General features: G+C 39.1%; 1 protein-coding gene, 1 long non-coding RNA gene and 1 other non-coding gene across 3 annotated transcripts in view; 2 read left to right on the top strand and 1 right to left on the bottom strand.

Annotated features, from left to right (window-relative positions):
- Positions 1 to 11105: 11105 nt before the first annotated feature.
- On the top strand, positions 11106 to 12218 carry LOC105486191 (uncharacterized). The gene is made up of 3 exons (XR_011621063.1): positions 11106 to 11528; positions 11786 to 11828; positions 12027 to 12218. It is a non-coding gene; the product is annotated as an uncharacterized lncRNA (long non-coding RNA).
- Positions 11582 to 11712, top strand: LOC112427497 (small nucleolar RNA SNORA24). Its single transcript, XR_003019089.1, has one exon. It is a non-coding gene; the product is annotated as a small nucleolar RNA SNORA24 (small nucleolar RNA).
- A 1031-nt stretch (positions 12219 to 13249) lies between the features above and the next one.
- LOC105486192 (serine protease 12) overlaps positions 13250 to 15732 on the bottom strand; it is a 73436-nt gene continuing 70953 nt past the window's right edge. Inside the window, exons 12-13 of the mRNA XM_011748915.3 lie at positions 15283 to 15563; positions 13250 to 14717 (exon numbers count right to left, since the gene is read on the bottom strand). Of these exons, the coding sequence (XP_011747217.2) occupies positions 14410 to 14717; positions 15283 to 15563 (589 nt within the window). The 3' untranslated portion in view covers positions 13250 to 14409. The remainder of the gene's footprint in view (positions 14718 to 15282; positions 15564 to 15732) is intronic.

The following is a 15732-nucleotide window of genomic DNA, read 5'->3' as shown; positions in this document are numbered from 1 at the left end:
AGCCTCCTGAGTAGCTGGGATTACAGGCACCTGACACCATACCTGGCTAATTTTTTTTATTTTTTGGTAGAGACAGTGAAGACCTATTCCAGTTATAAATACTAATAGGAATTAGTTTCAAAGTTTGCCATAGAATTTCCTCTCTGAAATGATTTCCATTATAAAACTTGAAACACAGTCCTACTGTAGCGGGGAGACTTAATTTAAACCTTTTGGCAAAGACAGAGGTAAGATGTTTCCAAGGCCAAAAGAGTTAGTCATCTTTACCTTAATATACTAAGTTGCATTCAAAAAAGTTTGTCAGTTTTGCTTAAATGTACTACCCTGCATTCACTTTTCCTTCTGTACATTATGTACAATTTCCCAGAATTCTTTTTCACTTTTATCATCCTGGCTTCCTTATTCAACAAATGTTTCATTGAGTGTGTTCCAAAGTAGTACTGCAGGTAAGATGAATATGACTACATTCTTGTCCTCTAGTAGACTGAGCAGAAATATTTTATTTCTCCAACAGAATCATTGTCTAGTTTGATACATATTAACAGTGTATTAACTACTTCAGACAGTAGGAAATGAATTAAATCTCTAATGGATTAATTCAGTATGTTAAAAATCCGTATATCAAGTTCACATATTAAAAAGGTTTGGTGTATTCCAATGGTATGTTTAGAATACGCATCTGGAGAAAGTTGTTCCTTTCTGGTAGAACCTGAAGTTTTCAATATTCACTGTAGATATTTATTCATCATATAAAACTAGAGTCCAGAGGATAGGCTTTTAGAGATACTAGATATGCTGACATTTTCATGTTATTATCCACATATACATTAATACATTCATGCACAATGAACAAATGTATTTAATTCAAAGGGGTTTAAACACATAACTCAATAACAAGGTAACAAATTCAAAGTTCAAACATATACCTAAATAATAGCATAACAGAGCCATCTAGTGGCCGCAGAAAAACTTGTTTCATGCGATTTTGTTTCGTTCCATCAAGTTTTACATAAACGTAAGTTTATCTTCCCTCTGATACAGATATTTATAATGCTTGTGGATAATGGGCCAAAGTAATTTGGAGCTGGGGTACTACAGTAAATGTTTGACATCCTAAGACATCTATAATCTATATTGTGTGGAGAAAAAGGAGAATTTTAACAAGTGATCATTAAATTTTCAAATTACCTTAATACGTATGGGATGAAAGCATCAGATTTTTTTTAATTGTTAGTTTACGAATACTCCAAAACAACATTTTCTCTTTTAATATGCCATATTAAATGTTAAAATAAACAACAATCTTCTTTTGCATAAAGGCAAGTAAGCCAAAAAAAAAAAAAAAAAAAAAATCCTCACTAGGAAATAGATTAAAGCAAGGACCACAAGCCATCTTGGAAAGAAAGACAGAAACAAAATCAAGCTTTTCAGATGTTAAATATTTAATGAAACACAAGTGCAGAATCTCACTGACATGCAAGTTTCTACAACCAAGTCAGGCATTCACTCTTAAAGTCCTGGAGGCCAGTTTGAGATCATAGAACACATGGGCATTTCCAACTTTTCAGGCTAAACTACAAAAGGTTCACCATGTTGCTTGCCAAACTTTTCAATAAATTATATATAATAAATGTTTCACAACATCAAACACTTACTCTGAAATCCCAGCTCCAAAATTCTTGGATCACCATCACCTCAAAATTCATGGATCCAACTTAAACCACATTTTCAATGTCCCTCACTGTTCTCAAGTATTAGCATCTCTTCTTGTCTAACATAAATGCCATGGTAAATCAATACAACCAGTCCCTTGCATGCATTCCTTTTCCCTTCTCTCACTTTGCTCACTCTCTTGGCAAACTACAACTTGGTTAACTCCAACTCCCTGTCAGCTCCATACCAGCACCTATGCAGTTGAGCATGATGAAGAGAAAATACGCAATCACGCTAGAGATTTGACTTTGAATTCATTACAAGAACTCGAGAAAGCTCCTAATGTGACCAGGGAAACCTACTACTTTTCAAAGTCTATTGATGCCATCTCCTAATTATATTTTTTCCCCTCTCCTCGAATCTCCAATACCGTCTCCCCAATCCTCACTCTCAGTTGATGGCCTGGTTTTCTATTACCCCAGAAAAAAAAAAAATTAGTAGATGAGAGCATTCAAAGTTCGCAGTACCACTCATCCACAAGCACCTGTACCCATGTACTCCTATTTCTGTAGATGAACTGCCTAAACTATTATCTTAGGGCAACCCCTACTTTTGTGCACTAGATCCCATCTCATTTCCCAAGGAGTTCATCAAATCTCTGCTGCATCATCAGTTTTTCAATTTCTACTAGATCTTTCCCATCAGAATACTAACATATTTTAAGTTCTCCTATGCTTGAAAAATGACCCACTCTTGATCCCACATCCCTTTCCAGATATTGCTGCATTTCTCTTCCTCTGTACCGTGTAACTCCTCACAAGAGTTGTTCCAAATCCATGATTTGCAATACTTCTCCTGTTCTCTCTGAAATTACTCTTAACAAGGTCCCAAGTGACTCTCATATTGCTAAATCCAATGGTCATTTCTCAGCTTCCATCCTACTTGTATCATAAACAACTGACCACTTTCTTTTGAAAAACTTTTTTGACTTTTAAGGTACCATACTCTGCTGGCTGTCTCCCTAAATGACTTCTCAACATCCTTTGCAAGTTCCTACTGTTTTTCCTGGTAGATTAATACTGACAGGCTCCAGGGCTCAGTTTCTTATCCTATTTTCTTTTTTTCTTTTTTTCTTTTTTTTTTTTTTATTTGAGAGTTGGGGTCTTGGTTTCTTGCCCAGGCTGGAGTGCAGTAACATGGGCATAGCTCATTGCAGCCCCGAATTCTTGGGCTCAAGCGATCCTCCTGCCTCAGCCTCCTGAGTATCTGGGACTACAGGTGCATGCCACCACACCTGGCTAATTTTTTTTTTTTAATTTTTTGTAGAGACGGAGTTTCACCATTTGCCCAAGCTGGCCTCAAATTCCTAGGCTCAAAAGAGCCTTCTGTCTCAATCTCCTAAAGTGCTGGCATTAGAGATGTGAGCCACTGCACCTGGCCTCTAATCCTATTTTTTATCTATCTTTCCTCCCTCAGTACGATCATCTAATCTCATGGCTTTACATACCATCCATAGTTTGACAACTCACATATTTATTTCTTCAGCCCAAACCTCTCCCCAGACCTCCATACTCATATATTGAACTCTTTACTCAACAATTCCATTTGGATGCCTAAAAAGCATCTCAAACATAACATACAAAACTGTACTCCTAAATACTTCTTCCCAAAAATCTGCTCTTTCTGCAGTCCCTATCTCAGCAAATAATCAAAAACCTTAGTCATTTCTCTCGTAGCCTACAATCCCTTTATCTTACATACTATACTATGTCCAATCTTTCAGCAAATACTGTCACATCTATGGTAAAAGTATTTCCAGAATTGAATCATTTATTTCTTTCATTGCTACCACTAACCCAACACTATTCTCTCATTTTATTATTCCACTACCCTAACTGCTTTCCCTGCTCCAACCCTATCCCCATCGCTACCCTAGAGCTTTTCTAAACAGAGCTTTGAGAGAGAACATGTAAATCCTAAGTTAGATCATGCCATTGTACTCACAACTCTCCAACACTATCCAACTTATTCCAAAAAACTAAAAACTGTATAATGACCTATAAGGCCATAGATAGCCTATCATGACCTTTCTAACTTCACTTCCTACTTACATAACTCATTCTAGCCAAACTGGTCCAAATATTCTTCGAACATGCCAAGATGAGTTATCTATTCTTACATAACAAATTATCCCAAAATGTAGTAGCTTACAACATAATTTTTTATCTCACACACTTTCTGTAGGTCAAGAATCCAAGTGTGGCTTAGCTGGATCCTCTACTACAGTGTCCCTCCCAGGCTGCCATCAACAGCTGGGGGTATAGTCATCTTAGGGCTCAACTGGGTAGGGATCCACTTCCAAGCTCATTCACATGGTTGTTGACAGAATTCAATTCCTCATGGACTACTGGTCTGATAGCCTCAGTTCCTTGTGAGATGTTGGCCAGAGGCAACTCTCTGTTCCTTGCCACATGGGCCTCTGCAACATAGCAGCTTGCTATATCAAAGCAAGCAATACAAAAAGGCACAAGAGGAAGTGGTAGCAAAACATAAGTCAGGTTTTTATACCTGGTCTCACATTTCACCACTTTGCCATTCAAGAGATCACATAAAGGAAGGAAAAACACGAGGTGGGGTTACCGGGAACTTTGCCTACTGTATCAAGTATGGTCCCACTGAGAAAGCATTGGTTGCTTCAAATATTCCTCTTCCAAATGTCTATATGTTTTGCTCCCTGATGTTCTTCAACTTGCTGACCTAATGTCATCTTCTGAATGACATTTCTCCTGAACACTTTTTTAAAATTATAATTCCTACCTTCCAAACACTTCTCATCTTCTGTGCTCTGTTTTTCTCTACAGCACTTATTGACTTTAACATACCATATAATTTACATGTTGTGATTGGTTTCTACTTCAGTTTAGCTAAGCTAGCCCTACATTTCCCTTCCCTTCCCTTCCCTTCCCTAAATAACTCCAGCTTTGAAAAGTCCACAGGAGACATTTTGTATGAGACTTGGTAAATGAAACTAAAGCAGCATACACTTTTGACACTTGGAAGGTCAGTATAGGGCATGAGGCAATGTTGCAGATCATGCAAGATATCACTTATCTGCTAACTCGTCTTATAAGTGTGGGGCAGCAGTAGTCAGATCTATAGCTTCTTCAGTCATCCCAGATCTTCTGTTTCAACTTCAACAACCTCCAAGTCTGTGACAAAGGGCATCAGCTTCTCTTGCAGATCACCCCCTTCATCAAAGCTAAACTCTTGAAACCAGGAAGAGATTAGTCCTGATTCTAGTTCATTCTCATGGATTATAGCTCATTCTTGTAGATGCCAATTTTCCTTGGTCCCCCCACTCCACAATTCTATAAGCTCAGATTCTACATATATGATTTAAATCATATATAGTATGTTCTGATTCTGATAGAACTCTAACACTCTTATTTGCATCTACTTTCTGCTAAAATGTAAGCTCCGTGAAATTTTTTAAAATTCCATTTTGTTTAGTATTTCTAGCCACAGCATTTATGACAGGACCTGGAATATAGTAGAAACTCATTATTTATTGATGATAATTTTTTTTATTGTACAGTACAAAGAATAAGTATTAAGGACAGCAAAAATGAGACGAGACCAGTATTTTCTAATGTTCTAAAAGAAAGATTACTATAAAAAAGAATAAGAACTGAGATGTATCTTAAAGGATGGGTAGGAAGAATTGAAAATATATTCTATTCTATGAAATAGCATGAACAAAAATAGGAATGAGCATGCTAAGTGTAACATACATTCCATGTTAGCCTGGGATGAGGAATTTTACCTGATAATTGGTAGGAAAGCCATTACACTTTCTGTAACAAGTGCTTAACATGTATAAAATATTTCAGGAAATGTAATCTTTCATTAATATACTCAGTTGATTGGAAGAGAGAATTAGAACGGTGGGGAGACAGCTCAGACATGTTATCGTAGATTAGCAGTGTGATATGGTTTGGATTTGGATTTGTGTCCCCACCCAATGTCGAACTGTAATCCCCAGTGTTGGAGGAGAGGCCTGGTGGGAGGTAACTGGATCATTGATTCCCCCTTGGGGTTCTTGTGATAGTGAGTTTTCACGAGATCTGGTTATTTAAGTGTGTAGCACCTCCCTCTGCTCTCTCTTCCTCCTTTTCTGCCCATGTAGGATGTGCCTGCTCCCCCTGCCACTATGACTGAATGTTTCCTGAGGCCTCCCCAGCCATGCTTCCTGTACAGACTATGGAACCATGAGCCAATTAAACTTCTTTTCTTTACAAATTACCCAGTCTCAGGTAGTTCTTTATAGCAATGTGAGATCAGACTAATGCACAGTGTAACAATAGAGAAAAGGTAGCTATAAAAATAATGTAAACAGTTGTAACTTGGCCACGGTAGAAATCATTAGTGCTATAATAATATATTGAAATATTTCTGATTATCTTCCTTCCAAGCACACAGTAGGATTCCATTTCCCCAGGCTTTTGGATTTAGGTGTGGCCATGGAACTTGCTTTAGTCCATAAAATATGAGTCAATGTAACATATGTCACATCAGAATGGAATCCTTTAAGAACATAATAACAATTTCCCTTCTCCCTTTATGTTGCCTAGAACCATTACAAATGGTGAAGGCCTCATTAGCCTGGTCTCTAAAATGAACATGAGCATGACAAGAAACAAACCTCTGTTGTTTTAAGCCACAGAGATTTTGGATCTTTTATAACTGCAACACAACTTCATCCATCCTGACTGTGACACTTTTAAAATATGTCAACAAAATTCTATACTCCCCTCAAGATGGGGCTTAATTTCCCTCCCCTTGAATGTGAGCTGGCATTAATAACTGACTTCTAACAAGTGATGGTGTAACAAGTAACTTTCTAGACTAGGCCATAATAAAAAGCACTGGGGCTTCCTCTCTTGAGTCACTCACTCTGAGGAAAGCCAGCTGCCATGAGAATCATGAGGACAGTCAAGCAGCCCTATGGAGAGATTCACATGCTGAGGAACTGAGACTTCCTGCCAACAATAAGCATTACCTTGCTAGGTCTGTGAATGAGTCACCTTGAAAGAGAATCCTGCAGCACCAGCTTCAGTGAAGCCTTCAGATGGCTGCAACCCCAGTCAACATCCTGACTGCAACCTCACAGGAGACACTGAGCCAGTTAAGCTGCTCTTAGATTCCTGACCCATAAAAACTGAGATAGTAAGTGCTTATTTTTTTAAGCTACTATGCTTTAGGCTAATTTGATACACAGCAATCAATAACTAATACATTGGTTGATACAAAAATATATCAAATAGTGAAAATAGAGGATGGGGAAAAATAAAAACTAATTCCTTTGCTTTGAACTTTGAATAATTTGGAAAACATTGTAATGGCACTAACTGTAAGTTACCCAATTATATTCTCAAGTCTTGAGGCAAAGGCCATGTCTACTCAATAAACATTTGCTGGAGTCTAGTAAATGTTTAACAACTGAACAAGATGTTCAGAACTGACAAGAATATTTTAATATAGATAGGAGGGAACGTCCATCTCCTCTCTTTTGGACACTATGCCTTTTTTAACACTAGATCATACTGCAGTACACTATACTTTTATTACTGCAGCAAAACCAATTTTTATAGCAGAAGTATCAAGCTGCTAGTATACACTGGAAGTTTAGATTTCCTAAGTGTTTTAAGATGAAAATAAGTCCACAGGTTATTACCTCGCTGTATTTTCTCCTATTCATCTCAGCATTCATATGACAGATGTGCCATTCTACGTTAAATTTGTTTTTCTGATGACTACCAGTTTCAACACTAAACCACAAAAGGAAAAAAGATACAGTGCATGGAAAAGCATTGTTGAAGAATAAATATTCTACAATGAACTGTTCACTCCATGTATCAAAAGTAGAACTGAAATATTACCTAGCCATCATTTGATCAGTTCTAACAGGTTCACCTTGCACTCTGTCTTTAAAATCCTTAGGCTGGGCGCAGTGGCTGGCACCTGCAATCCCCAGCACTTTGGTAGGCCGAGGAAGGTGGATCACTTGAGCCCAGGAGCACAGAAGATCATCCTGGGCAATATAGTGAGACCTTGTCTTTCAAAAAAAAAAACCTTAAAAAAAATTAGCCAAGTGTGGTGGCACACATCTGGCAGGAGACTCGCTTGAGCCTAGGAGGTTGCACTGAGCCAAGATCATGCCACTGCACTCCAGGCTAGGCAACAGAGCAAGAATGTTTCTAAAAAAATAAATACAGAACTACATAAAATAAAATCCTTAAGCCAACCATCATTTACCAACCCATTTTTAACTCTTCTATTTGTTACCACATTGTCTCTTCTGAATATTCCTTTGAATACAGTTAAATTCATTGGGTTTGATCTCAAGTCAAACTTAGAAATAGTGTCATCTCAGCCACAGATTTCACACTAAAGTAAACAGAAACCACTACTAAATCACTACTTTGTGTTAAAATGAAAGTATAATAGACGGTAAGGTTATAATTGCTTTTTTAAGTTAAATTTTTACATTTACAGAAAATTTGCAAAAATGGAATCCCCACACACCCCTCATCCAATTTCCCCTACTGTTACTATCTTACAATACCATGGTATATCTGTTACAATTAAGACATCAATATTGGCACTATTACCTAAATTCCACACTTCATTCAGATTCACTAGTTTTCCATTAATGTCCTTTTTCTGCTGGAGATCCCAGCCAGGATATCACATTACATTTAGTCACTATGTATCATTTGCTCTGGTATAATAGTTTCTCAGACTTTTCTTGTTTTTGAGTACTGATTAGGTAATTTGCAAAATGTACATCAGTTTGGTTTTGTGTGGCTTTTTTCTCATGGTTAGTCTAGGGTATGGGCTTTGAGGAAGAAAAACATGGAGGTGAAGTGTCCTCATCACATGGTAACAGAGTACACATTATCAACATGCCGTATCACTGATGTTAAATACTGATCACCTGGACTCTGTAATGCTTGCCACTTTTCACCAAAGTTCTGCTTTCTCCCCTTTCCTTACTCTACCCTTTGAAAGCAAGTTACTAAGCACAGCCTACAATAAAGTTGGTGTTTGGATCAGAAAGGGGAATTAAACTCCATCTCCTGGAGAGAAATGGTTTTTTAAAGTAAACATAAAATCCTTTTGATTTCAGAAACATATTGAGTACTTCAAAGCATTCAGTAATGCAATTGACTGTTCATATAATGAAAGTTGTTCTGCTAGGCACTTTAAATAAGAATTGGACATAGTCCTTCACCGCAGTTTATAATAAAGGCACCACAAGAAAAATGTGAGTTAAGTACTATAGTATGTTAAAAAAAAAAAAAAAAAAGGAAAAAAACAAATTCAGTTGAAGCAATGAAAATTTTCATCGAACAAGTGATATTTGAGGAAAGCACTCTAAGCTGAGTAGAATTTTGACAGATAAAAATAGATGAGAATGCAGTCAAGATGGAGAAAAGATCATAAAATATAGGGGTAGAAAAGAACAGATTTTCTAAAGTCCAGTTTCAGACAAAACACAAAGTTCTACTCAAAGGCCAGGATACACAGGTGCACACAAGCATGCATGCACACATGCTGTCATTCATGTTCATTGGTGTTCTAACAGCTTAAGCCAATGGAAACATTAATTGCAAATCTTCAATCAGACTTTTTACGTTAGCATAAATGAATGGTATTTTGGGCCAAACTGTGCTTCCCAAAATTCGTATGTAGAAGCCCTCAGACTTTTCTTGTTTTTGAGTACAGATTAGGTAATTTGTAAAATGTACATCAGTATCTCTGAATATGACTGTATTTGGAGATGCGGTCTCTAAAGAGGTAAATAAGGTTAAACGACTTTATTAGGGTGGGCCCTAATCCAATTCAGGCAGTGTCCTTTTAAGAAGAGGCAATTGAGACAGACAGGTTCAAAAAGAAAACGATATGAAGATACCGGGAAAAGACTGCCATACACAAGCCAAGGAGAGAGCCCTCAGAAGAAACAATCTAATGACACCTTGATCTCAGACTTCCAACCGACAGAACTGTGACAAGTTTCTGTTGTTTAAGCCACCCGGTCTGCGGTATTTTGTTATGAGAGTCCTAGCAAACTAATATAGATAATTATTTAGATTTAAATAAAATGTAACTGGGCGGAACTCCCTCCTGTGATTAAGTATGCAAGCCTTGTTACTGAATAGTTCTTTTCGGTTCATTAGTGGAATTGAGTGAAACAAGGAGACAAAGTAAGATAGGTGAAATATGGTGAGCCTTAGAAGCAGCCCTATTATCTCAAATAAAATTGTGTCTCCTATAAGCTTGTCCATTCCAAATCGAATGGCAGTTATTGCTCTCATTAAATCTTTCCCCCAAAAAGTATGTAATGACTTGTTTTTGTAGATCTCCACTGTACTTTATTCACCCGTCTTGATACCTTTTTCCTTAACAGCAATTGCTACAATGTGCTGCTCCAAATGGTCCAGCACTAAGTAAAAACTTCACCTGGTTTGTTTCATACAGGAGGAAAACGAAAACAGAAAAGAAATTCAGTGTTCTTTTAAAAGCACGTGTCTAACAAAACTATTCCTAAAGGCTGGAAATTCCACTTTACAGTGGCGGTAGCCGTATTTCATTGCATCCTCCAGGCAATGTACAGCGGGTGAGGTAAGACTGAGGCGTCCAGCTTTCCAGAATTAAGAGTCCAAGGGCGGCCAGAAGTGGGCAACAAACTGTGGGTCAGGGTCAGACTGAAACATGGGAAACATGCACATGCTCATGAAACCGGGTGTCTCCTAGGCTCATCGGGTCTAACCTTCTTTTATTTTTTTTGAGATGGAAACTCGCTCTGTCGCCCAGGCTGGAATGCAGTGGCGCGATCTGAGCTCACCATAACCTCCGCCTACCGGGCTCAAGCGATTCTCCCACCTCAACCTCCCGAGTAGCCGGGACTACAGGCGTTCACCACCACACCCGGCTAACTTTTGTGTTTTTAGTAGAGACGGGGTTTCGCCATGTTGGCCTGGCTGGTCTCCAACTCCTGACCTCAAGTGATCCGCCCGCCTCGGCGTCCCAAAGTTCTGGAATCATAGACGTGAGCCACAGCGTTCGGCCCCTTTTTCTAATATTGTCTAAAATAAGTATCCTAAACAGGAAACACCAAAAGATCCCCTTGCTTCCGTCACCTACACGGGTAAGCGTCATGATTTTTCGCTATCGCGAGAACCTTTTGGCTCTCGTATGTGCGCATGCGTCTGGATCCGGAGCCAGGTGACCCGCTCAGAGGTGGACGAAGGGCGGGGAAGAGGGTAAAGGAGCCCGGGAGGAGGTGGCCGACGGAACAGGTGGAGCCGAGGCGGGGCTGGGCGGGGCTGGGCGGGGCGGAGAGTGAAACAACATAGGCTCCGCCCCTCCTGGCGCTTCCCCCGGAATAGCGTCATCAGTTCTATAAGAGAGCATGTGCCGAAGGCCTCAGCCTTTCATGTTCGGGAAGCGTCGGGGTTAGGTGAAAGTACCCAGTTGTCTTTCGTACGTTAAAATGATAATTGGGCTGAAACTTACTGCCTTACCTAAAGGGCAGCGCAGTCAGGATATTGGTAGGTCGGGGGGCAGCTTTGGAAACCCGTAAGTTTACAAGCATGCGCGGACTTGAGTGCTCATTAGGTCGCGGAGCGGCCACGTGCAGCCCTGGACCCTGAATCCCGGCGTGTGTGGGCCGTGGGCCCTCGGGGAAAGGTTCCGTGCGCCCGGGGACTCCGGTGAAGCCTGTTTCGCTGTCGGTGTCTTGTGGCCATCTTGAGTCTATTCTGTCGCTCTTGTGCCATAGCACCCCGAGAACCGTCAGTTTGAGCCAGATGGTGAGTAAATAACCTGTAGCAGTTTGCTTGCTGGTTAATTCTGGATTGTGAATCTCCATGTATCTTTGGGACCTGTCAGCTGTGGCAGTCTCCCTTCCTAGCCATGGAAGAGCATATTCTTGTTTATTGGCAAAGCTGTCACCATTTAATTGGTATCAGATTCTGACTTGCACAAGTAACATTATTCACTGCTAAAAACCTGGAGGGTGCCGGATTATTGGGAGAACTTTTCTAAACCGTTGTTCAAATGTTTCTAGGAAGCTGAGCTGAACACATTACGATGGATGATGGAAACATAAGGTACATTTTTTTTTTTCATATTCCTGAGTTAATCTGAAACGCCTTAGCGCCAGGACGTTGGAAAGCTAAAGCTGGCCCGTTTTGCTGGCTTTTGTAGTTTAAGAGTTACCAACCAACTGAATTAGCTGATAAGATCTCAGAACAGTGGGATAAGTACACAGCTCGGAGTTTTATAATGTTTTTTTTTTTCTCTTGCAGACTATCAAGAAATCCAAAGTGGTAATGGGCAAAGTCTGTTCAGCATTCGGCAATGGATTTATCTTAGCTGGGGAAACGGTGTTCCAAATAATGTTCTGGAAGTTATCAGGATACCTATTTTGAATATAGGACTGAATTTTTTAAAGTAATATTTAAGGTGGTCCTTGATAATTAAAATGCTTAATTCATGTGGCTACTCATTGTTCCTTGACTGAGTGATTAATAGACGGAAAAGTAGTTAATAGTGAGCAGAATACCTCCTATTTAATGTTACGCGTTCACGTGGAAGTAGTGTGAATGAGTACAGTTCTAAGGTTATTGCAGCCTTTGTGAAAAATGTAAAATATAAAAATTACCAGGTTACCCCCAGGGGAGAGAACAGTCTTTTTAAACCATACAAAAATTTTAAGGCAGCTATACAAGGTGAAAAATTATGTACTTTATTTACACAGATATGCACAGAACACGTGTATCTTTCAAGTCACAAGACGGTTACAGTAAAAGCATGTTATATGAACCATGTATTCTTCAGAATTGAGCAAATTGCAGGCTGTTTACTGCCTTTTAGGTTTGTCGGTCCCTGATCTACTTGAAACATTGATGTTGCTTGCTCCAGCACTGTAGTTTAATTATAAGGGCAGCCCGTGAGAAAGTTTCAATAGACATTTTTCTCACCTATATTGCACGTTTTTCTGAAGCCCTTGTGCAAGTGTGTGTGCCATATGTAGCTCTATTTACATATAAACGCTGCTTTAAAAGTTTATCAAAATCATGAGTTTTTACAAAAGTTTTTAATGCTCTTCTGCATTATATGCAGCATTTCAAATCTGCAAAATAGTAAAACTATAAAGCACCTTTAGATTTGCACCAGTTATTACAGAAATAGGCATTTGTGAAAAGGATGTAATTTGATGTAGAAGGGTAAAGTCCTTTAATGACTGGCATTCAAGAGGATTACTTAAAACCATCCGAAAGTTCATGCTAACCTTTTACCTATATTTATACAACTTGAGACCTGGGGAAGGATCTATGACATTGAAGTATCTTGAGTGTGCCTTTTAAATTTGAGCATTACTGCTAAGAATGTTCTGTAAAGGTGCATAGTTAAGCAGCTATCCCTTAACTCAGAGAAATAGCCACAGAGAAACCAGTCCTTCAGGTGGGAGAACCATGGGGGAAAAATCCAGCCGTGGGACTCCTTTTTGTGGAGTTTGGAATCAGTGTTTCACCAACGACTCACTTTGAGGCAAGCCTGTTTTTCCCCTATTTGAAAACAAGGGCTGCTACTGAAAGATCCTACTGGCCTTTTGCAACTTGTCAGTGATGTTCAAAGCTGCCTAATGCGGTGCCTGGCATATGTTATAACTGCTGTATGCATTAAAACAATTGAAAAGTTATTAGAACTTTTCAATGTATAGGCCAGGAAAGCATTTTGACTAGCATATTTTAAGATTGAATTGTATCAGGTTGGTCTTGGGGAAACCTGCAAGTATAAGTCAGTTACAGGGAAGTGTCAGTAGGTGGCACTCTTACATCATGGTCGGGGAACGTGGACTATGATGCTGACTAAGGAAGAGTTAACATTTAATTCTAAGTTAAATCTGAAGTGCTTGTTAAAAGCAAATATAGTAGATATGTTAAATGTGTTGGATAAACTAGGTTGTATGTCCAACTGGCATTTTGTTACCAGAAATCCTTTCAAATCTTGCTAGTTTATATACACTGTAGGTAAAGTATTTTTATCTTATGGTTTCTGAAGCACTTGGTACTCAACAAGGATACTTTTTTCCAAATATCAGATCACTTTGAGAATATATTGTGACAGGCAAATGTCCTTGAGGCTTACTACTCCTATTCAGGCCTAAAAGTTGGTAGTGGAATTCCTTAACCATTGATTTCCTCACTTGGCAAAGGCTACAGAGAAGATGATTTCTTGTCAAGTATTTTGAAAAGCTCTAAGCATAAATACGCCACTCTTATGAGTGTAGTAAAGGGTACCGCATTTATGTCAAATGTGGGTATTTAATATGAATTCAGACACCACTGATTATAAGGGGTTCTCAATTCAGTTGTAAAAATGATCTTTTGTGAAATCAGCATAGAATGATTCTGAGAAATAGGGATAGATTAAGCTTAGAATAAGTCACTCCAGTGAAATTAGGATAGACAACAAAGTTCATTTAAGGATTGTCACTTCCACTACACTGAGGTCTCTGAAAATGTTCACAAATTCTCAAAAGCAACAGGGGGTGCACAATTTTTTACCACAACCCAAAGCAAAAATGTGGATCTCCCCATTTGTTGTCATCTCTACTGAGTGCTAATAGTGGGGATTCAAAGTTTTCCATCTGTTTAAATGCTGCTTTGAAGTTTCCATGAAGAATTACAGTTTGGTGACACTTTTTATCCAAGGTACAAAGGCTGAGACTTTGGTATAAACACCAGGAGAATCCTTGACTCCACAGCCATACCCCCAGGAGGTCACCCCATACACCGCCCAGCTCTCTCCGGGCCGTTCACACATGAGTGGTCCTCCGCTGTCTCCCTGGCAGCTGTCCACGCGTTTGTGTTCATGGAGGTTTCCAGCACAGAGCATTCTCCCTGTAAACCGACCCTTATAACGTTCTTCACAAAACCTCTTAGGAAGTAAGGGAATGGCTGCTTGTTGTAGTGTTCTTGAATAGGCTCGTCCTACTCAGACCAAACATCTGATTAGTGGCATTCCGGATAACCATCACAACATTTAACAGTTACCGAGCATGTAATAGTCATGAAAATAAAATCCCTGTTGTGGCATTAGTATAGTTTAAAATGAGCAATGACTGGTATTTTTAATGTTGACACAATCTTAACCTTTACAAATTTACTTCTCAGTACTGAATTGTCTGAGGAATAATGAATAACATCTATGGATTTTTAGAGTAAGGTGACCTAAAGAAAGCACATTTGTGTAGGCATTCATATTTGAATTCTGTATATCAAAAAGCATAGAATGCATTCATGCTGGTTTCACATTAGCACATCAATTCATGTCTACTTCACTGAATTAAACTGAGTTCTCAGTTTATGCTAAAGTTCTCAGAACCAACAATACCTACAGAATATAAGTCTCGATTACATGCATGCATTTCACACTAAGCAAAATTTCTCCAAATAAGTGAACCCATTTAAGATCTTACTGCCCATTGCACACCCAAATATGTGGATAATACCAGACAGAGAAAAGTCCCTGCTTTTTTTTTCGATTGTGCCTTACCTGTGTCACCCCATCCTGTTATGTAACAGTTGGATGCTGTTTTCTGTGGCCTCTCTCTCCAGAATGGTAAACAGGCTGGCAAAACGTGGCTGCTGAATCTGGCACACTGCTCTTCTGGTCCTTGTAATCTAACCAGGGCTATGTCATAATCACTGCTGTCGGGTCGATACTCTCGATGAATCACAATCTGTTGAACTCCAATTTCTTCCTCAAACTCCTCTGGTACCAGAGTATGGTAATCGCCAACCCTAACAGCATAGTTCCTAGTGCTGTTGCCATACCTGAGAGGCAGAGAGTACTAATGAGAGATTTGCTTCAGATACTGAAAATTACTGATTGTCAAGAAGGAAGACTAATGAAGATACAAGCCTTTCTTCCAAATCATCAGCCCCTTTTGTAAATTCAACCTTTCTTTCCATTTATCTGACCCACCATTCCTGATCCTCTACT

This window comes from Macaca nemestrina, chromosome 3 (assembly GCF_043159975.1).
Source record: "Macaca nemestrina isolate mMacNem1 chromosome 3, mMacNem.hap1, whole genome shotgun sequence".
Lineage (NCBI taxonomy): Eukaryota > Metazoa > Chordata > Mammalia > Primates > Cercopithecidae > Macaca > Macaca nemestrina.
Note: the sequence above shows the minus strand (reverse complement) of the source record. Positions and strands in the feature narration are given on the sequence as shown.